At 43.2% G+C, this 23,451-nt stretch overlaps 1 protein-coding gene across 1 annotated transcript in view; it reads left to right on the top strand.

The window, feature by feature from the left end:
• Nucleotides 1-22,479, top strand: part of DCDC2B (doublecortin domain containing 2B) — a 35,250-nt gene extending 12,771 nt beyond the window's left edge. Inside the window, exons 4-11 of the mRNA XM_075264707.1 lie at nucleotides 13,030-13,161; nucleotides 13,243-13,377; nucleotides 13,469-13,508; nucleotides 13,711-13,779; nucleotides 17,448-17,595; nucleotides 17,712-17,815; nucleotides 22,239-22,301; nucleotides 22,403-22,479. Coding sequence (XP_075120808.1) covers nucleotides 13,030-13,161; nucleotides 13,243-13,377; nucleotides 13,469-13,508; nucleotides 13,711-13,779; nucleotides 17,448-17,595; nucleotides 17,712-17,815; nucleotides 22,239-22,301; nucleotides 22,403-22,426 — 715 coding nt within the window. The 3' untranslated portion in view covers nucleotides 22,427-22,479. The remainder of the gene's footprint in view (nucleotides 1-13,029; nucleotides 13,162-13,242; nucleotides 13,378-13,468; nucleotides 13,509-13,710; nucleotides 13,780-17,447; nucleotides 17,596-17,711; nucleotides 17,816-22,238; nucleotides 22,302-22,402) is intronic.
• The last annotated feature ends 972 nt before the right edge of the window (nucleotides 22,480-23,451 follow it).

The following is a 23,451-nucleotide window of genomic DNA, read 5'->3' as shown; positions in this document are numbered from 1 at the left end:
ACGTAGCCAGCGCTCTTAACCCCCCCGCGTGCCAGCTACGTCCATTCATTTCTATGCGAGCGTGCTGTTCGGATCGGCTGATCCCAACAGTACTTGCTCATCTCTATCAGTAACTCTTACACTGGGGTTAATGTGAGGGACATGATGGGGTTAATTGCTATTAATAAGAGGCACATGGAGTTACTAAACTGTCATGCACAGGGCCAGACTTTATGTTGCTTACTCAAGAGTATCCTGTGCCCAAAACTTACATGTACTGGCGGAAAATAACAAATCATACAATGTCGTATATCGAAGTATATTAACCTGAAATACCTCTGTCCCAAAGTCACTATGTACAGTTTATACCAACACCGTATAGCGGCTGAAATACAAATTACATTCAACACAAAAGTCTCATGTGCTCTCAGAATTACAGCAACAACAAGATACACAGTTACATTTTATATCCCATACCTTATACACAGTACGAAAACCTTACCCGCGCCTGTATATACCCACTTCTACAATCACCGCAGACGAAGTCGCGGGTACCAGCTAGTATGTATATATATCTATATGTATACATTCAGGTCCTCACCAGTGATAGTATATATATATATATATATGTATACAACCAGGTCCTCACCAGAGATAGTATATATATATGTATACAGCCAGGTCCTCACCAGAGATAGTGTATATATATATGTATACAGCCAGGTCCTCACCAGTGATAGTATATATACTAGCTGGTACCCGCGACTTCGTCTGCGGTGATTGTAGCAGTGGGTATATACAGGCGCGGGTAAGGTTTTCGTACTGTGTATAAGGTATGGGATATAAAATGTAACTGTGTATCTTGTTTTTGCTGTAATTCTGAGAGCACAGGAGACTTTTGTGTTGAATGTAATGTGTATTTCAGCCGCTATACGGTATTGGTATAAACTGTACATAGTGACTTTGGGACAGAGGTATTTCAGGTTAATATACTTCGATATACGACATTGTATGATTTGTTATTTTCTGCCAGTACATGTAAGTTTTGGGCACAGGATACTCTTGAGTAAGCAACATAAAGTCTGGCCCTGTGCATGACAGTTTAGTAACTCCATGTGCCTCTTATTAATAGCAATTAACCCCATCATGTCCCTCACATTAACCCCAGTGTAAGAGTTACTGATAGAGATGAGCGAGTACTGTTGGGATCAGCCGATCCGAACAGCACGCTCGCATAGAAATGAATGGACGTAGCCGGCACGCGGGGGGTTAAGCGCGCTGGCTACGTCCAAGCAGAAGTACCAGGTGCATCCATTCATTTCTATGGAGCGTGCTGTTCAGATTGGCTGATCCCAACAGTACTCGCTCATCTCTAGTTACTGATATGGGAGAGACTTGGAGGTAATAATTAAGTATCTTCATTACTGAGGTCTTTTATTAGTCCCTCCATGTCTCACATATTAGTAACCTTTATATGGGGCACACAGGGGTTAATATGAAGGACATGATGGGGGTTATTCCTATTAATGTGAGGTACATGGAGTTACTAACACTAAACTAATAACCCCATGCCTGACATTAATGAGAATAGGAAGTAAAGGAAGGGAGCTGTGTGTTTCTTACTTTCAGTTTGCTAGCAGCTTCGGCAGGAGCCATCACTATAGCAGGCAGAGACTTGAGCGATTAAGCTCCACCCCCTGGGTTTCCTGCACCCCTCTCAAAGGGGAGTGTCCTTATGCCTCAGCTCTAGCAGAGACTTTATTTAACTCTTGCAGGTCCTGTGCTGCTGGCATGCCAGTGAAATATGGCAGGAGTGCCACTCTTGGCTCGTGTGCCAGGGGTTGCTGACCTCTGCTGTAGAGGGTAATATGAATTTTGTGGCTTGCTATGGTCCAAAGTGTGTGAGATTGCAGAGATAGTGATGTGAGTTTGGGTTTTGTGGGGGTCCTGGGAAAAACGTATGTGCGCTATTGTGACGAAAAGTAGCCTATTGCGCAATCGAGTGTAGGGACTATGTTTGTGGAAAATTTCAGCCAAATCGGTGGAGCGTTTTTTGCGTGATTGACTGCCAAAGATCCGAACATCCAAAGGGTCCTGGGAAAAACGTATGTGCGCTATTGTGACGAAAAGTAGCCTATTGCGCAATCGAGTGTAGGGACTATGTTTGTGGAAAATTTCAGCCAAATCGGTGGAGCGGTTTTTGCGTGATTGACCGCCAAAGATCCGAACATCCAAAGGGTCCTGGGAAAAACGTATGTGCGCTATTGTGACGAAAAGTAGCCTATTGCGCAATCGAGTGTAGGGACTATGTTTGTGGAAAATTTCAGCCAAATCGGGGTCCAAAGTGTGTGAGATTGCAGAGATAGTGATGTGAGTTTGGGGTTTGTGGGGGTCCTGGGAAAAACGTATGTGCGCTATTGTGACGAAAAGTAGCCTATTGCGCAATGGGGTGTATTAACTATGTTTGTGGAAAATTTCAGCCAAATCGGTCAAGCGGGTTTTGCGTGATTGACTAACAAACATCCGAACACACAAACCCACAAACATCCAAACTCACAAACTTTCACATTTATAATATTAATAGGATATATGTATACAGCCAGGTCCTCACCAGTGATAGTATATATATGTATACAGCCAGGTCCTCACCAGTGATAGTGTATATATATGTATACAGCCAGGTCCTCACCAGTGATAGTATATATATGTATACAGCCAGGTCCTCACCAGTGATAGTATATATATGTATATATATATATATATATATATATATATATATATATACAGCCAGGTCCTCACCAGTGATAGTATATATATATATATATATATATATATATATATATATATATATATATGTATACAGCCAGGTCCTCACCAGTGATAGTATATATATATATATATATATATATATATATATATATACAGCCAGGTCCTCACCAGTGATAGTATATATATGTATACAGCCAGGTCCTCACCAGTGATAGTATATATGTATACATTTGACGCAGTCATCTCCCCGATCCTTCTCTATGGCAGCGAGGTTTGGGGCCCAGCCACCTACCCAGACCAGTCAAGGTGGGATTCCAGCCAAACAGAGAACTTCCACCTGGAGTTCTGCAAATACCTGCTCCATATCCATCGCAACACCTCCAACATGGCCTGCAGGGCAGAGCTAGGCAGACTCCCCCTATGGCTCACCATACAGAGGAGGGCGCTAGCTTTCCAGGCACACATCCAGGGGAGCAATCCCGACTCCTACCACCACCAAGCATGGCTAAGCCACCTGAGCAAACCAGACACCCACCAACCAAACAACAGCCAACCACCAAACCAAAAACACCAACATATGATAACCAAGGCCGAAATAAAGGCGACCACAGAGGCAAACAGAGAGCGGTACATTGAAGAATGGAGAAACGAAATAAATAACTCCAAGAAACTCACCGTGTACCAATCCCTACAAAGGGACTACACCATGGCCACCTACCTGGAGAGAATACCCCACCCCAAACACAGACAGACCCTGAGCCAGTACAGACTGAGCGCCCACAACCTGGAGATGGAGACGGGGCGACACAGGCAGACGTACAAGCCACAGGAGAACAGACTGTGCTAGCACTGTGACCAGGGGGCCCTAGAAGACGAGACCCACTTCCTGCTACACTGCACCAAATACTCAGCTGTGAGGGCCGTCTACTACCAAAGACTCTCTGCCCACATCCCAGACTTCATATCTGCAGACGAGAAGAGGAAACTCTACATCCTACTGGGAGAAGAAGAGGCTACTGTGGAGATCGCTGCCCAATAAGTGTCCAGCTGTCACCAAACAAGAGGAAGATGAGACTCCATGGACTGTAATATGTATCCCAATACACCTGCCCCACCCCACCTCCCCATATAGCGGTCACCAACTAAGAGGAAGATAAGACTCCACGGACTATTATACCCCAAACCATCGCCCCACCCCACCCTCTACCTCCCCATATAGCGGTCACCAACGAAGAAGAAGATGAGACTCCACAGACTGTTATACCCCAAACCACCCACCCCCCCATACCCACCACTCACCCACCTGAATCCAACCTGGACCTGGCTGTATACATATTCTGTATATACTATCACTGGTGAGGACCTGGCTGTATACATATATATACTATCATTGGTGAGGACCTGGCTGTATATATCTATCTATCTCTATCTATCTATCTATCTATCTATCTATCTATCTATCTATCTATCTATATACTATGATTGGTGAGGACCTGGCTGTATACAAATCAAATCAAAACAAAAAGCTTTATTGGCACGTCCGAATAGATATTTGGCATTGCCAAAGCTAGTAAAGTGTGTGTGTGTGTGTGTGGGGGGGGGGGGGTTGGATTCGGGTGGGTGAGTGGTGGGTATCGGGGTGGGGGGGGTTGGGGTATAACAGTCCATGGAGTCTCGTCTTCCTCTTAGTTGGTGACCGCTATATGGGGAGGTGGGGTGGGGCCTTTGGTTTGGGGTATAACAGTCCGTGGAGTCTCATCTTCCTCTTCGTTGGTGACCGCTATATGGGGAGGTGGGGGTGGGGTGGGGCGGGTGTATTGGGATAAATACAAATCTGTTTGCCTCTGTGGTCGCCTTTATTTCGGCCTTGGTTGTCATCTGTTGGTGTTTTTGGATTGGTGGTTGTCTGTTTCGTTGGTGGGTGTCTGGTTTGCTCAGGTGGCTTAGCCATGCTTGGTGGTGGTAGGAGTCAGGCTTGCTCCCCTGGATGTGTGCCTGGAAAGCTAGCGCCCTCCTCTGTATGGTGAGCCATAGGGGGAGTCTGCCTAGCTCTGCCCTGCAGATCATGTTGGAGGTGTTGCGATGGACATGGAGCAGATATTTGCAGAACTCCAGGTGGAAGTTGGGCTGGAATCCCACCGTGACTGGTCTGGGTAGGTGGCTGGGCCCCAAACCTCACTGCCATAGAGAAGGATCGGGGAGATGACTGCGTCAAATATCGTCAGCCAGACCCTCACCGGTGGTTTGAGGTGGTACAGTTGTCTTCTGATGGCATAGAAGGTTCTGCAGGCTTTTGCTTTCAGGGTTTCTATTGCTGCTTTGAAGCTTCCTGATTGGCTGAGCTCCAGCCCCAGGTAGGTATAGCTGTTGGTTTTCCAGTGTGGAGCCATTCAGTGTGAATTGTGGGGTGGAGGCTTTATTGTGGCCCTTCTTCTGAAATACGATGACTTTGGTCTTCTTCTGGTTGATGGGTAGGGCCCATGTGGTGCTGAATTTTTCCAGCACTGACAGGCTTTCTTGGAGGTCTTTCTTGGTGGGGACCAGGAGTAGGAGGTCATCGGCGTATAGCAGGAACTTCACCTCCCGGTCGTTCAGGGTGAGGCCTGGGGTTGGTGAGGCCTCCAGGGCTGTAGCCAGTTAATTGATATAGATGTTGAAGAGTGTTGGGCTCAGGCTACAGACTTGTCTGACCCCTCGGGACTGTTGGAAGTATGCTGTCCTTTTCCCATTCACCTTCACACTGCACTGGTTTCCGGTGTAGGAGCTCTTGATGACGTCATATGTTCTTCCTCCTATTACACTCTCTAGGAGTTTTAGGAGTAGGCCTGGGTGCCATACTGATTCAAACGCCTTCTTAAAGTCTACGAAGCAGGCGAATATCTTGCCTCTTCTGGTGTTGTGGACGTGCGTCTTGATGAGGCTGTGCAGGGTGTAGATATGGTCTGTGGTGCGGTGGTATGGCATGAACCCTGCTTGGCTCTTGCTGAGGACCCCGTGTTGTGTGAGGAAGGTGAGGATTCTGTTATTGATGATGCTGTTGAACAGTTTCCCCAGCGTGCTGCTGATGCAGATCCCTCTGTAGTTGTTGGGGTCATATTGGTCCCCATTCTTGTAGATGGGGGTTATGAGGCCTTTGCTCCAGTCTTCGGGGAAGTGTCCAGCATTGAGCACGAGGGTGAACAGCTTTGCCAGTGCCGCGTGTATTGCTGGAGGGCTGTATTTGATCATCTCTGGTAGGATGCCGTCAGGGCCACTGGCCTTTTTGCCTTTCAGCAGGGCAATTCTTTCCTGTATATCTTTTGTGGTGATTGGTGAGTCCAGAGGGTTCTGGAAATCTTTGATGACTTTCTCCATGTCCCTCAGTTTGGTGATTATCTGTTGCTGTTCTGGGGTTAGGTCTTCTTCTGGGATGTTTTTGTAGAGGCCTCTGAAGTAGTTGAGCCAGATATTGCCATTTTGGATGTGGAGGGAGTTTTTCTTGGGCTTTGTGCCCATGTGGTGCCATATATACATATATATACATATACATATATACATATATATACTATCACTGGTGAGGACCTGGCTGTATACATATATATATACTATGACTGGTGAGGACCTGGCTGTATACATATTCTGTATATACTATCACGGCTGAGGACCTGGCTGTATACATATATATACAGGGTCGGACTGGCCCGCCGGGGAATCCCCCGGTGGGCCCCGAGCCTTGACTATTAGTCATTTCCCCAATGCAGAAGCATTGGTCAGGGGCCCGATCAGGATTTTCAGTGGCCAGTTCGGGCCCCTGAACCAATGCATTTGCACTGGAAAACTGAGCACTGATAGTGGCAGGGGCTGCATTTGTAAGCTCGGGGCCCCAGGCCGGCAGCACTGTAATGATTAAAGATGGCCGGCTGCCGGCAGTTTCCCAGGGCCCTGACATTTACACATAGGGGCCTCCTGCCAGTCGTATACTTTCCCTATTAATATAAGGAAAGTATACATCGGGAGGACTGAGGACACCGGGGTAGCAGCTACAGTAGCTATTGCTACCATCCTATGTAGAACTCTCTGCCCGGACTTTCCCCTCCCCCTCCCAGTAGTGAGTCATCGCTCACATCGTACTGTGAGGGGACAGAGACAAGTCTGCTGCTGCTGCTGCAATCATCACCTTTCTACTTCACAAATGTGAGTATATTTTTTTTTTCCATTTTTTGGTAAAATGTAATGTTTAATATGTATATGTGTACATTTGTTTAACCCTTAAGTCCTATCATGGCATCTATCATACACCACTACATTACACATATCATTATGATAAATAATATCAATGTATATAAATGTATGTGTGCTTTAATAATGTATCTGAGTGCGTGTATGGCTATATATACAGTAGTATTCATCCTATTAATATTATAAATAAATAATAATAAATTAATATTATAAATGTGAAAGTTTGGATGTTTGTGGGTTTGTGAGTTTGTGTGTTTGGATATTTGGATGTTCGGATGTTTGTTCCTCAATCACGCAAAACCCGCTCAACCGATTTGGCTGAAAGTTTCCACAAACATAGTTAATACACCCGATTGCGCAATAGGCTACTTTTCATCACAATAGCGCACATACGTTTTTGCCAGGACCCCCACAAAACCCAAACTCACACCACCATCTCTGCAATCTCACACACTTTGGACCATAGCAAGCCACAAAATTCATATTACCCTCTACAGCCTAGCCCCTAACCCCACACACTCACATATACATATACTTTACCACTTTGCCCCTCACCTTAACGATACTCCAGGAGGCTCTCTTTAACGCTCCGGAGCAGCCATGTTTGCCGACCCCCACCGCTCTGACAATCCGCGACACCGCCCACCCATGTCAATACCCCTAGGCGGTCTAATAAATGCAAAAAAAAAAGTTTAAAAAAAGTAAAAAAAAATATTAAAAAAAATAAAAAGGATTAAAAATTCAAATCACCCCCCTTTCCCTAGAACACATATAAAAGTAGTTAAAAACTGTGAAACACATACATGTTAGGTATCCCCGCATCCAAAATCGCCCGCTCTACAAAGCTATACAAATATTTTTCCTGTTCGGTAAACGCCGTAGCGGGAAAAATGGTCAAAAGTGCCAAACCGCCGTTTTTTCACTGTTTTGATTCTGATAAAAATTTGAATAAAAAGTGATCAAAGCAATAACATTTCCCGAAAATGGTAGAACTACAAAGTACACCCGGTCCCGCAAAAAAAGACGCCCTATACATCCCCATACACGCACGTATAAAAAAGTTACGGCTATCGGAATATGACGACTTTTCAAAAAAATAATTTTTTAACACAGTTTTGGATTTTTTTTAAGGGGTCAAAATGTAAATAAAACCATATAAATTTGGCATCCCCGGAATCGTAACGAAACACAGAATACAGGGGACAGGTCATTTTGATTGCACAGTGAACACCGTAAAACCAAAGCCCGTAAGAAAGTCGCAGAAATGCATTTTTTCTTCAAATCCACCCCATTCTGAATTTTTACCCTGCTTCCCAGTACATTATATAGAATAAATAATGGTGGCATCATGAAGAAAAATTTGTCCCAGGAAAAATTAAGACCTCATATGACTCTGGGAGCGGAGAAATAAAAAAATTATGGGGTTTAGAAGGAGGGGAGTCAAAAACGAAAATCAAAAAATGCCATCGGAGGGAAAGGGTTAACTTCAAATACTTCTGTCCCAAAGTCACTATGTAAAGTTTCTCACAACACCGTATAGCAGCTCAAATACAAATTAACTTCAACACAAAAGTCTCAGGTATTCTCTGAATTACAACAAAAACAAGATACAAAGTTACATTTCATATCCCATCCCTTATACACAGTACGAAAACCTTACCCACGCCTGTATATACCCACTTCTACAATCACCGCAGACGAAGTCGCGGGTACCAGCTAGTTATGGTATACGTGGTTCCACGGGATGCGTTAATGCCTATCATAGAACAGATACATTTTTTTATTGTATAAACTTCTGTTCGTACTACAGAACAGATGAACACGTTAAGGGAGCCTTCACACGGAGTATACGCTCCGCTCATTTTGAACATAATCGTTCAGCGTGAGTGGCGTAAAAAAACAGATCCCATTGAGTTGTATGGGTACCAGCATAGGTGCGCTACCCATTTAAATCAAAGGGAGGCGAGCGTATGCTGGCACCGATAGAACTCAATGGGATCTCTTTTTTTACGCCGCTCACTCTGAATGATTACGTTCAGAATGAGTGGAGCGTATATTCCATGTGAAGGCTCCCTAAACATGCACTACAGAAACAGTCTTTTTTTGTCCTATTTTTTTACAGAATTATGTGAGCAGCCATCTCACATGAGCCACTGCTAACACTAATTCAGACATATGATTTACAGCATTCTTATAGAAGTAGCAAATTGGAGCAGAATTATTGACTTCTATGGGAGAGCATGCTCTGTGACCAGTGTAGACGTCACTAAGCTGGGAGGGGAAAGAGAAAAGCTGTTACCATTACCCATTGTTAATGTTGTGATTATGATGAAATCTTAAAATGCAGTAAAGGAGCTGTCAGTCTACGATGAGGCTACATACAGTATAAAGCGAGAAAAACACAAGATTCCATTTGTCTTTAAACTATAGTGACATAGAAAATTAAAAAAAGAAAACACCACCAAAATGTGCATCACCTTAAAGGGGCTCTATCATTGGGAAAAGTCATTTTTAACTAAGCACATACATGCATAGCCTTAAGAAAGGCTATTCCACACCTACCTTTTGTATGTAAATTGCCTCAGGCCGGGTTCACATCTGCGTCCCAGTCTCCGTTTCCTGTACGAAACTGGGCAAGAGACGGAAACCTGTAGGCATGTTTCAAACCCATTCATTTGAATGGGTTTGAAAAGTGTGCAGCCGTGAGCACTGGTGAGTGTTTTATGCTCTCCGCGGCTAAACCGTTTTTTTTTAACCGGACACAGAGTCAGACATGCAGAACTTTGGGTCCGGTTTTAAAAACCCAGTTTCGCCACGGAGAGCATAAAACACTCACCGGCGCTCATGGCCAGACTCAGTCTGACAGGTTTCCATCTTCTGCATGCAGAAGACGGAAACCTCAGAACGGAGACTGAACGCTGCTGTGAACCCAGCATCAGTGGCTTTTGAAGTCCGTTTTTATTCATATGCTAATTAGCTCCCAGCCAGCACTGGAAGTTCCCAGCCGCCTCCTCTTTGCTATTCTCTCCTATCTGTGTGTGCAAACTGGAAGCATGAAGTCATCATCAGCAGCAGCACAGGCTATATAGGAAAGAATAGCAGAGAGTGCACGTTGAGACATCCGGGGTGCACCGAGAGGCTAATTAGCATTTGAATAAAACGGGCTAATTCAAAAACCACTGAGGCGATTTACATATAAAAGGTAGGTGTGAAATAACCTTTCTAAAGGCTTATACAAGGATGTGCTTAGTTAAAAATGACTTTTCCCAATGATAGAGCCCCTTTAAAGAGGTTGTCCAAGCAAAAATGTTAAATAGGTTGGGGAGGTGGAGAAAAAAAAAATCATACTTCACTTTCCCTGATGCTTTGTTGCCTCCTAGTGTGGTCCAGTCCTGCTGGTCCATTGTTGTCAGTGGCCTCAGTGAATGGCACATGATATCAACACTTGTATTCACGTGACCCCAATCAGCGGCTTCAGGGGAAGGATCCGGAACATCACAGCTGGCAAGCAGTTTTACGTTGAGAAGACAGATCAGCAGAAAGACCAGACTGTACAGGGAGGACCCCGGAGCATCAGATAGGTTAAGATCAGCTGAATGAAACAGTTTTTTTTTCACCTTGTGAATCAGTGCTTCTGAGATATAGCCTTTTTCATCAATATGCAAATTAGCTCTTTGGTGAAACTATGGTAATGCCCTCATTGCTGCAAAGAGCTCATTTGCACATCAACAAAAAGGCAATATCTCTGCAATGGTGGCTCACATCACAAGGGGAAAATACTATTTGATTCAGGTGACCTTAACCTATTTGTAGGGCTGGATTCTGGCGATAGGCTCCCTATGGCAATACATTCCCTTTAAGAATTTTATAGCTTACACTAGCCTCTGCCCGTGACTTCGCCTGCATGTTGTTGGCATTGATGATCCGCCTATATTCAGCAAATTGCTGCAGTCGATGGTTTGCCTGTTCCAGCGATTCAGCAGCTCTCAAGCTGTCCTGCTGCTGAACTTGTTCCTCATGTTGTGCCTGTGATTATTCTGGCATCTCAGCAGCTCGCTGGGACGCCGTATAATGAGTGTGTTGCTGGCATTGATGATCCGCCTGCTTCTGCATTTCAGCCGCTGTCAAGCTGGCCTGCCGCAGAATTTGTTCCTTGCGCTGTGCCCGTGATTGTTCCAGAATCTCAGCAGCTCGCTGGGAAGCCATATAAGGAGTGTTGTTGGCATTGATGATCCGAATGCTCCAGCATTTCGGCAGCTCTCAAGCTGGCCTGCTGCTGAACTTGTCCCTCGCACTGTGCCTGTGATTGTTTCGGCATCTCAGCAGCTCGCTGGGATGCAATATAATGGGTGTCTTGTTGGCATCCATGAAACCCCTCAGCTCTGCTTGAGGAGAAGTCTGTGACTTCTGGCTACCTCCATAGCTCTCATTGTTTTAGAATTTTGCGACAAATTAGACTTTCTTTTTCCTGGCATGTTTAAAATGGGCAAACTCCCAATTTGGATTAAAGGTGTTCTCCCATCCAGTGTGTTAGCACTGCCTGGAGCAGATCTGATAATATGCAAATGTTTGTACACAATGGACTAAAGGGTTAGCTGTGTGCTTACACTGAGAGATAACAGACCTGGCTTTAACAGCAGCCTCCAATTACCGTATTTTTCGGACTATAAGACGCACTTTTTTTCCTCCCAATATGGGAGGAAAATGTGTGTGCGTCTTATAGTCCGAATGCAGCGTGTGCAGCGTCTGTGTCCTGTCTATGAGGAGCAGCACGGAGAGCAGCACGGTGCCTGCCTGCTCTGCCCCTCCTTCCCTGTCTGTGTCGCGTGTTTGCAGGAGCGAGATATGAGAGGCAGGGAAGTAGGGGCGAGCCAGACAGGTGAAGGAAGCGTGGTTTCAAGCTTGCCGAGAAAACCACGCCTCCTTCTCCCGTCTGGCTCGTCCCTCCTTCACTGCCTCTCAGATCTGGCTCCGGCAATGAAACCACACAGACAGGGAAGGAGGGGCGGGCCAAACGGGAGGAGGAGGCGTGGTTTTCTCGGCAAGCTTGAAACCACGCCTCCTTCACCCGTCTGGCCCGCCCCTACTTCCCTGCCTGTGTGGCTTCATTGCAAGAGCCAGATCTGAGAGGCAGTGAAGGAGGGACGAGCCAGACGGGTGAAAGAGGCGTGTTTTCAAGTTTGCTTAGAAAACCACACCTCCTTCACCCGTCTGGCCCGCCCCTTTTTCTCTTCTTACATAGCTTCACTGCAGGGTGTCTCTTTCCATCCATGGATGAGATTAGATAGAATAGACAGACAGACAGACAGACAGATAGGAGATAGATAGATAGATAGATAGATAGATAGATAGATAGATAGATAGATAGATATGTTCAAATCACCCCCATATCCCTACAATACATATAAAACAAAAACATTACTGTGAAACACATACACATTTGGTATCCCTGTGTCCGAAAGCCCCCGGTTCTATTTACATTGGTGAAATATTATATTATTAGGTTATTAAATATTTCACCAATTTTTTTTCCTTAATTTTTTTTCCCTATTTTCCTCCTCTAAAACCTTAGTGCGTCTTATGGTCCGGTGCGTCTTATAGTCCGAAAAATACGGTACCTGAGATAAACTTCTGCAAGAGCAGTTTAATATAGTATGTGAACATAAATTCATAACAATCCTGAAGCCATGTCATTTAGCCTATGTGTTAATCGAGGTTACAAACTATCTATGTGCCAAATTTCATTCAAATCCGTTCAGCCATTTTTGATTAACAAACACGCAAACATCCAAACTTTCACATTTATAACATTAGTAGGATAGGATTGACTAACTGGATCCTCCAGAGAGGGACTCCGCAATGGCTAATGAAGGTTTATAATTAACTATATCTGCTGATAGACTCCCTTTAATTACAATTCCCATTTCATTATGAAAGTATCATGGTCCAGATACATCTGAGTTGATATTGAAGTGACTGGACTGCTATAATATACTTTTTCATATCACCATTGTTTGCTTCAATTTGCCAATGTCTTCATCTACTCATTTCTACCTTTGCCAGTATTTTTCGCAATGGAGATCTTATGACCCCACCTATCCGAGTTCTTATACCTCCAAGTATCTTGAAGGAGTGGGAATTAGTCTTAACCTTGCTTACTGAAAAGGCCAACTTATACAATGGAGCTGTAAGAAAGTAAGTGAAGATTTTAGGCATAGATCTAACTATATGTCTTTCTCCCTCAATGTGTGATGTACTAATACACTGCTTCTTCAGGCTCTGCACTATAGATGGTGTTTTCATCTCATGTGGAGCTGAGCTGGTGTCTGGAGAATATTATGTTGCTGTTGGATCTGAGAAATATAAATGTCTTCCATATGAAGAACTTCTAAGTCTACCTGGAAGAAACAAGTACAGACACTACATGATTTCATCTTATTTTCAGTAAATTTGCTTTGTTCACCAGTAATAACAATATTCACTCATGTTATGTCTACTTTAGGAATCGGCCTGGTGTTAAGCGCAGGATTCCTAAAGTTGTGGTAAGCAGCTGATACTTTAAGTCAATTAAAAAGACAAAAAACTTCCGTCACACTGTTTTAGATCAGAAATTCTAAATTAGTTCTTGGTTGTATTGCCCCATTTTGTGGTGAATTCTGATAGTTACATTACAATAAATATATTTTGTATATACTATTTTCTTATTATAAGCCATTTAAAAGTTATTTCTCTCCTATTTCTAAGGAAGGCAAGGTCTATAGTGTATCACAAGATGGAGGCAGCGACTCTGCTCTTAATAACTCTCAAACTCAGGTACAATGGTTTCTAGGAATGAGTTTATATTGTATGTTTAAAATGGGCAAACTCCCAATTTGCATATTGTATTTATTGTATTGTATTTGTATTTATATTGTTATATATGTATCTATATGTCCTCCCAGGGTGCCACTTCTGTAGCCGAGGATGTATCTAATACATCCTTACTACTAATGCTGATATCTCAGGACCTGTTGGGGCTATGAAGATGATTGTTTGATTCATTTTAAAGATGAGGTTCTCGTCATCATCAGAGCCTCAACCAATCCTGAGATATACGGCTCTGAAGTGACCCCCCCACCCCACCTTAGGTAGCATCTTAAGAAGCGCGGTTGGAAGAGGAGGGGGGTGGAGGAACCCTTTAGACTGCACAGAGATTATTAATCATCATCATTAGTGCATAACCTGTATGTGACCCCAGGGAGGTAGTAGGGACTTCTGCCCATGTTATCCCCTCTCCTATCAATCAGACAATATATTGTACTTTTGCGCTCTGATTGTCACCTAGAGGGATAATGCAATACCCCTCTGAGCATTATTAGAGGGGTGTTCATATGTAATACCCCTCTCAGCATAACCAGGAAGTCTATTGGCGCTGTGAGCCAGGCATATATCATTGTTTAGGTCGCAGAGCCATAACAGTTGCATCAAACACTTACACAACACATGCACAAAATTATCGATAAAGTTTACATTTCACCCTGTCGATACCTGATCTTTCTAGAGTAAAATACACCGACTGCCTCTCTAGCAATATTTGTTACACGCAAAAATAAAAGTAATATTGATTACCACTAGAGATGATCATAAAAATTGCTACAATTTTTATAGGGGGATAGGGAATAATATTTTTATGTAACCTCCTATTTAATTTACATGCACAAAATTGGTTTGCGAAATTGGCATTTCTTTAACACCCTCACCTGTAAATATATATATGTGTAGTATGCATGAACTCCTCACATCTTGCAGTTTTTTGAAAAGTACATTTTGTTTGCAGAAAGGGATTGGTGGGGCTGGCACTTTAATGGCAAATTTGAATTTTTGTGCAATTTTTGCTTGCAATCTCTGTTTGCTGCAAAGCTGCATGGAGGTGGTTGTATATATTCACTGATTGCAAAAATATTGGCTCTTCTAAGTTCAAAATAGATTCACTGAGTAGTAAGTACCAGAAGAATAGATAATTTAAAACTTCACTTTTATTAATAAAATTAAAAAAGTGTGAATATATAAAAATAGGTCACAATGGAACGTCACTTAAATACAAGGTAAGACTATAGTGCAATCCTATATAATAACGCACAAATGTGCCTAGTGGTAGTGGCAGAGCCTAAACCTCTATCATGAAGGGCAAAGGGTAAACCTGCTTGTACCTCAAGCTAGTACACTGCCTCCCTAACCATACAAGACATGTCAAAACCACTTAGCTTTGATCTGTGCAAGGGTTTGCAAGCCAAGATGAACGGAAGATACCTAGGTCACCTCACCCGAGGTTACTGGCCTAACGCCATGCCACGGGGTCTGGTGATCCTAGTAAACTCCAATTGGCTACAAAAGAACTAGAGCTGTGAGGTTATAATCAGACATGGAACTGTCTTGGCTGCCCATAAACCTAAACTTCTGCCCTTTGTATGTGAATGTAAGATTGAATATGAGTTTTAGGTGCAAATATGTGTTTTAGTGCATTTTTCAAATGCAGATTTTTGTTCCTTCCAGTTCTAGTGATTTTCTGAAGACACGTGCATGCAGGTGCAAGCCATAGTGATGTGAATGAACTCTGAACATGTTGAACTCTTATTTTTAGGAGGTTTTGTGCGTATAATTTTTTTTTTTTGGTTTCCGTTTTTAGCAACTAACATACATTAATTTGCATTTGTTTAATAAAACATTCGCTTTAAATAAAAATTGCATGAAAGCGCCTGTTCGCATACAGTACCAAGTGGCATTCTGACAATATTGCAGATGTCTACTTTAAGAAAATATATAGGTGTTGGGGGAACACCCCAGGGAATAGATGTTGCAGGTTTTCCAATCTTGGGAAAGCTGGGTGCGAGCGCTGTTTTTATGTATCCGGGGTCCTGGGTGAATCTCCCATTCGATCGATCCTGGTCAGCCCTTCTATTGGCTACAAGCGATGTCTTTCCTCGAGCCCCACGTTTCAGGGGCGCCAGTTTACTGTTGGGGGAACACCCCAGGGAATTGATGTTGCCGTTTTTCCAATCTTGGGAAAGCTGGGTGCAAGCGCTCGGAGAACAGACAGAATCAGGCACCCTTTCAGATGCAGTGTTCAACCTGTTCTAAAGTTTATTACATTCCACAAGTATTTCTGATCAATGGGGGATACTCCAAAAGACCCTGTTAAAACAGTTTTTTCAAGATTCTGTATATTTTGAGATTGCTATAGGATTAGTTCTAACTTCAGTAAACATCTCTTATCTTCAAGGCTAGTGAACTTTGGGCAACATATCATCTTACTCTAAAATATAGTATATAGCACAAAATGGCTGGGTTTTCTGAGCCCCCAAACAAATCATTTTTCAAAAAAGGTCTGATAGTGCTATAAATAGGCTAATAAGTGCACACAAATACCTTTAGCAATGATTTGAATGATTTCTGGGGTTCTCTATGAGCTCCTGGCATCTTCTGAATTTGTTTACAGGTGTAGCTTCCTGTTCTTTTCTCCTACAACTACCATGATGCATTGTGCATCACTCAGAGCTGACTCACACCTCCATCCTCGGTCATACACTCCTACTCCCTTTCTAACTCACCCCCCACCCCCGTTTCCCTAACTAGGCCGCCCACTACACCCTCAGCAGCCATCTTTAGACTCATAGTTTTCACTCACTCAATAACCTTCTCCTTCTATCATCATTACAGTCACACAGAAAAAGCTTCAGGACAACATTTAATTCTTTATACTTTTTTGGCATTTGGCAAATATATATATATATATATATATATATATATATATATATATATATATATACACACACACACATGCATAAACACGATAATATGCACCACAGTCACCATGCACAGTATAATATTCGCCACACAGTTTAATATACTCCAGAGTCGTCCCGCATTGTATAATGCTCAACAGTGGCCCCTGCACATTATAATGCTCAATGGTTGCCTCTGCGCAGTATAATGCTACAAAGTGGCCCGTGCACAGTATAATATTCTCCATAGTGGCCTTGCACAGTATAATGCTCTAAAGTGGCCCCTGCACAATATAATATGCTCCACGGTGACCTCTGCACAGTATATTCCTCCACATTGGCTCTTGGAGAGTATAATAGGCTCCATGATGGCCCCTGCATAGTATAATATGCTTCACGTTGGCCACTGCACAGTAAAATGCTCCAAATTGGCCCCTGCAGGTAAGTATAATGGGGTGGGGGTGGGGGGTTGAGTTAGTTTAGGTGCTGTTCCATTTCCGGAAGGGGAACTCTAAGTTCCCCTTAATGTCACCAGAGAATTGGAAAATGTACCTGGGATGGTCGCATGACAGCCCCTGCAATCTAGGTAAATATAGATTTTTGTTACAGTAAGTAATTTAGAAGGTAGATGGGAAGGGGGGGTGGGGGTAGCCTAAATTAGAATGATCAATTAATCCTGGACAACCCCTTTAATACTGTACTTGTATCCTTATCCTCAAGGGAGACAACCGTCGGATCTATTCAACAGGAGCAGCACCAACCTTTTCCAGTGACAAACAAACTGATGGAGAGAATTCTGTTTTCTATGCAAAGCCAGTAAGGGTTCGAGCAACTCGAAAACAAAAGACTAATGAAGAGGAAACCAAAGGTACTTTCACATCAAAGTACTGTTATTACAATGATCCTTTTCTACAGATTTACTGAATATTTGCTGAAATTATGTGCTGGTTTCACATCTGCACTAATACTAATTGTTCTTAATAGAAGAAGGTGGAGTATATAAAGTCAAAGAAACCCGGCATGAATTAGATGGAGCTCAAGAAGTAAAAGAAGATGCACAAACAAAAGTAGAGGTTCCTGTAGACCAGGTACAATCATATGAAAAAAAGATATGTATATATGTAAAGGTGTATAAACTCTATTTTCACCATTCAATGTATTAGTTATTAACATGATGAATATTTATCAGAATATATGTTATTAAAGGGGCATATTGATGATCTAAACTGCCTCTGGAAGTGACCTCATCACAAGAACTGTATTAGGAGCTTCATGAAATGGGTTTCAGTGGTCTATTTCTTGCACACAAAATGTTAAAGGGGTTCTCCAAGACTTTATACTGTTGGTCATATACTGTTGGTCATGAGGAATGGGTTTCGGACTTTTGGCATCTTGCTGATTATCAGTTTGTAGACACTGTGGTGTTCTGGTGAATGAAGTGTACGGAGGACTGTAAATAATGAAGAAACCCATTCCATCTTCCGATCACTGGGAATTACAAGAGGAGAGCCGAATATTAGCTCATCAATATTAACCCTTTCCCAATCTGCTTTACATTGTGCAGAGCTGTTATTTAACCCTGTGTCAAAATATAATGGCACTGAGAATGCTCCATCACTATTGGGTCCCGGCTGTATTATACAGCTGGCATCCAGCGCTTACTGCTGGAGTCAGAAATAACTCAAATTGCAAGAGATTGCTTATGGTGTATAAGTGGTTATTGGGGAAATCTCTCTCTGAGAGGGAAATCCCTCTTTCACCCCCCTTCCTTTTCCGCTGCAAAACAGCTGCCTTCTGGCTCAGGGGCATAACTTGAGGGGGTGCAGAGGGGCCCAGAAGTCTTCGGGGGACCATAAGCACTGACATCACTATTGAGATTGCAGCTTCCATCTGGCCCATAAGGCAAGGAGACCCACAGATTATCCTAACCACACTAAGGTTGATTAAACTCCTTAGCACGTGTAACCATCGCTATCAAGAATTCGCTTGCAGAAGTATTCATACCCCTTAAACTTTTCACATTTTGTTACCTTACAATCACAAACTTAAATGTATTTTATTGACGAGAAGCTTTCTTATGTCCTGAAGGGTCTCTCTAATGGTAAAGCCCTCAGGCCTTCTGGTTTCACCTACCTATACTATAAAACTTTCCAATCTGAGCTCATACCCCATTTACGATGTCTTTTAAATTCCTTCCTTGACGGTGCACCCATACTCCAATCCATACTTTATTCAGACATCACTTTAGTTCCTGAGTCTAACAAGGACCATCACGAGTGCAATAACTACCACCCAATAGCCCTCTTGAATTCCAACCTTAAACTCTTCAAAAAACTCCTGGCAAGTAGACAAAGGGGTTTTCTGGGTAAATTTCTTTTTTTTTTTTTTTTAAAGGTCTATTAGTGCTATTAATGGGTTCATAAGTACACCCATATATCTTTAGCAGTATTTTGAGTGATTTTTGGGTATCTCTGGAAGCACCTGGCACCTGTGTAGCTTCCACACTACCTCCCTCTCACTACCCCCTCCTCTCTCACTTTGTTACACTATTTCCCTACTTATCTATCCCGCCCACTACTAGCCCTACTCAACTAACTATCTCAGCCCACCCTCCCACCACATCATATTTACGCATCTTCATCTTTAGACTTCCCTTCTGGGGCGGCTCCTCCTTGTTCTTGGCTGTGCGCAGTCTGGAGATGCTTCTCTTCCTCTCTGCTAGCGTATACACAGACCAGAAATGCCTCTGACGCCTGTTATCCTGGATAACCCCTTTAATGGTTGGTTTCCATCCCCAGTCATCAAGGTGGAAACAATACCAGAAGTGGTGTGGACTTAATAGATGGGGCCAATTGCTCTGCTATGCCTATCCGCCTCGTGACTTTGGATGCCAAAAAGGCCTTCGACTGTCTAGATTGGTCCTTCATGATGGCCACCCCTCTTCCTATTCCACACTCTACTCGGCTAATTACCCCCGTCTTTTCCATGAACTACGTTCACTCCTAGATAGATGGCGCCCTCTACACATATTACTGATAGGCCATATCATGGTGATTAAAATGTCACTTTTGCTGAAACTCTTTTATTACTTTGAAACTCCCCCTGTCACTGTTTCTTGCTCAGAGTTGTTGAATTCCCTCCAAAAGGCGTTCTTTCAATTTATATGGAACGGGTGATAAACGTCATTATATTCCTCGCTCTGTTATGTTGGCTGGTAAAGCAGAGAGGGTTCTATTGGATCAGCACCTTATTCATTACTACTGGGTAGCCCACCTACGCTGTATCCCAATTTGGGCAGCATCTCAAACTTACACTAAGTGGATTGAAATCGAGAAGCTTTGGTTGGCTCATGTCCACCCAAAATGCATTTTTTTGGTCTTGATCTCCCCTCTGCCTTCCACCCATCTTTGAGACCTATTCAGTTCACCAGGGTTATCTGGCTTACATATCTTAAAATCTTACCCCTTGCCTCGTAACGTTCCTCCATGGTTTCCTTTCTCTTTAACCCACTAATCCCAGGGGGCTGACAGCCTCTATGGTGCATCCTTGGAGTAGACTAGGTCTGTTCCATTTAACTGACTTGATTGACCCTTTTGACCTCAGAGCTTAGGTCCTTTGACTACTTTACCTCTACCTTGCACTTACCTCATATGTAATGATTCCATTATCAACAGAATGTCCATTTTATGACTGCCTTATTTGGGGCTCTGTGGGTTTCAGCCCTTACATCTTTTGAGAGGATGTATTGAGCTGGTACCTCCAGATATCTATTGACTCATTTCCTCTCTGAAGGGGTGATCTTCCTGCGACCCACAGATACATGGTTAGATGGAAAATGGAAAATCATATGGTCTTGAGCAGCAAAATCTGTTTCTCTTGGAGACGTCTCTGACTCTGACTTGGTGCATCCCCTAGGCACATCTACATTCGCTGCTATGCAGGAGCTCATCCGTGCTGTCAGAGATACCGTACAGATCTCAGAGGAACTGTATCCTGCTTCTCAAGAGGACATCTCCTTCCACTACAGTTGCCGCCCTACTGTGATCTTCCCTGACCAGGAGTTGTTTGATCATATCTTGAAGGAACAATGGCTTCACCGGGACTGTCCCCTGCGTTCCACAAGACAAAGTCCAGTGTGTCTCCAAGTGGTCAGAGCCTCCCGCGTTGAACTCTGCGATAGCTAGGCCCTCCCAGGCTACTATTCTGCCTTTAGCAGACTCTGCCTCACTCAGCAATCCCTTGGACAAGAGGGTGGACTCTATCTCCAAGGTGGCCTTCGTAGTGGCTAACTTTTCCCTGTGGTCTCTCTTCGCTGCTTCTTGGGTCAGCGAGGCCTACATTTTCCTGGCCAAACAGCTCTAGAGGAGTCTCTCCAATGAAGCCTGATTCCAGGATAACCAGCTGCTTGTCTCTCAAATCCTAAAAACTTTCAAGTACCTGTGCAATGCTTCCCTTGAAGTAGCTCGCCATTCTGCCAAGGCAGCTGCCAGTGCAGTGGCAATCCGCTATACCATTTGGATCTGTTTGTGAAACACTGAATCCGCCTTTAAGAACGAAAATGCCTTGAAAAACTCAACTCTGAGGCTTGGGGGGAGAAAAGCTCTCTCCTCCCCCAGAGGCATCCTAAGCACCAGCTTCCCTTTTCCAGCTGTTTTATTCTGTCCACTTTGCCTTCTTTCCCCACTCGACTGGATACCTTTCTTCAGGCCGTCTCCACTGTTCAGGGGAAGGGCATCATTGTCCCTGCTTCAAAGCATTCCACGGGTTACTACTATTACTACCTGTTTTACATTCCCAAGAGGTACTCTTTGCCTCATATTGGACCTGAAGGGGCTCAAATGGTTCGTTCGTGTCCGCAGGTTCCACATGGAGTCCCTGCGGTCGGTTGTGGCATCCCTAGAGAAAGGCAAATGCCTCTTGTCCATCAACATCCACTTAGCTTACCTCCACATTCCCATTGCATTGTGCCATCAGTGTTTTCTTAACTTTGCAGTGGGTTTGCTTCATTTTCAGTTTGTCACTCTCCTCTTCGTGCTGGCCTCAGCCCCCCAAGTATTTAAAAGATGATGGCATCTCTTATAGCCATCCTCTGTTCCAGAGGCGTTGCCATGATTCCATACTTGGAAGACCTCTTGGTGAAAGCTTACTCCAAGACAGATGATCTCACCAGTTTACAGATCACCTTGGACCCCATTAATTGGGGGATACAAAACCCACTCTTGTTTTCTTGTTGTTCCTGCCCCGGGCTGTTTTGGTTGGTTTTAGGGTTCAGAGTATGTTTGTGGTGTTTTTTCTGTTTCTTTGTGTCTCTCTCTTAATGCTACAGTACAAACTTGCTAGTGGAAAGGGTACAGCTTAGAAGCAGAGCTGACATATTTTACTACTCCTAGTGTCAGTTTCCTATAGGCCAGGTCTATACACATGGTGCTGTGTCCACTAATGAATGCAACGAGAAATGGATTTTAGAGTGAGTACAAAAACCCAATTTTTGATCTTTTGTCTTGACAACAGAGGGAAGCTGAGATTGTGTTGGAGGAAAATACTGACATGAAAAAAAAAGTGCAGCCCAAAAAGGTTAGTGCCAAAAGTATACACCAAAGACAGATTTGAAAGCACAGTGCCATACATCTGCAACTTACCTTTGTGTTTTACTCATATTCCTGTCTTTTCTGTAGGCAATGAAAACTCAAGACCAGTGACATTCACTTTTCTCACCATAAAAGAACAATGAAGGCCTGTAGTTAGTGAAGCCTATATTTGCTGTTCACTTATATATACTGTACTTTTTGGAAAATGTTCCGAATATATACTTTTTTCATCAGATCTTGAACATTAATTTTCTAAAGTGACAAGTCAAGTATTTACTACATTCTTACAGTATTGTGAGTAAAGCCAGATATGGAAGAAATCTGTTGATTATCATATCAGCTTCTAATCTCTTTTTAGCCATTTAAAAATAATATCTGACATATTATAAAGATAAGTTTTATTTGACATTATAGGACTTATCCGATTTCTAGCATTGAAGGCCTATCCTCAGTTTCAACACCTGAGACCCTCTCAGATCACCTGTGCAGGCTCCTGGTATTTTCTTCATTTCAGGAGCTATGCTGATCACTTGATGTACAAACTGTAGTGGTGAGTGTAGGTACTGCCTCACTGTTCCATAGACTTCAATGGGGCAGCACTGCTGTACCTACCCTAGCCAATACAGTTTGTACAATGAGTTAACAAAGTTCCCAGAATGTACTTGTCTCATCACAGGTGACTTGCAGAAGTCCTGGGTATCTGATCCCAGATGATCTAATATTGATGGCCTATCATAAAGATAGTCCTTCACTACTAGAAACCATATAACTTGTTTGTTTTAAATAATATGATAACAATGATATAATATATAATAGTAATACTATAAGAGTATAATAAAACCCAGTTGCATCCAGTGCTGTTACACAATAAAACAAGTATTTAATAGTTTCACCTTTCACATCCTCATAGATGTGCAATATTATATACTGCTCGAAAGATGACAATGCTCTGAATTCAGCGCACTGTTAGCTTTCCTGGTATGCGCCCCAGAACTGGAGATATCAGTGCCATTAGTTTCAGCACCAAAATCCCTCCACTGTCATAAGGGTGGGCCTTACAGCCTAGCATTGTCACTGGACTGTGAGGAACACCCCAGTATTGTTTTATAGCTTTGTACTGGTGGGGAAGTTGGGAG

This window comes from Leptodactylus fuscus, chromosome 2 (assembly GCF_031893055.1).
Source record: "Leptodactylus fuscus isolate aLepFus1 chromosome 2, aLepFus1.hap2, whole genome shotgun sequence".
NCBI lineage: Eukaryota > Metazoa > Chordata > Amphibia > Anura > Leptodactylidae > Leptodactylus > Leptodactylus fuscus.
This window is presented reverse-complemented; position numbering and strand designations above follow the sequence as displayed.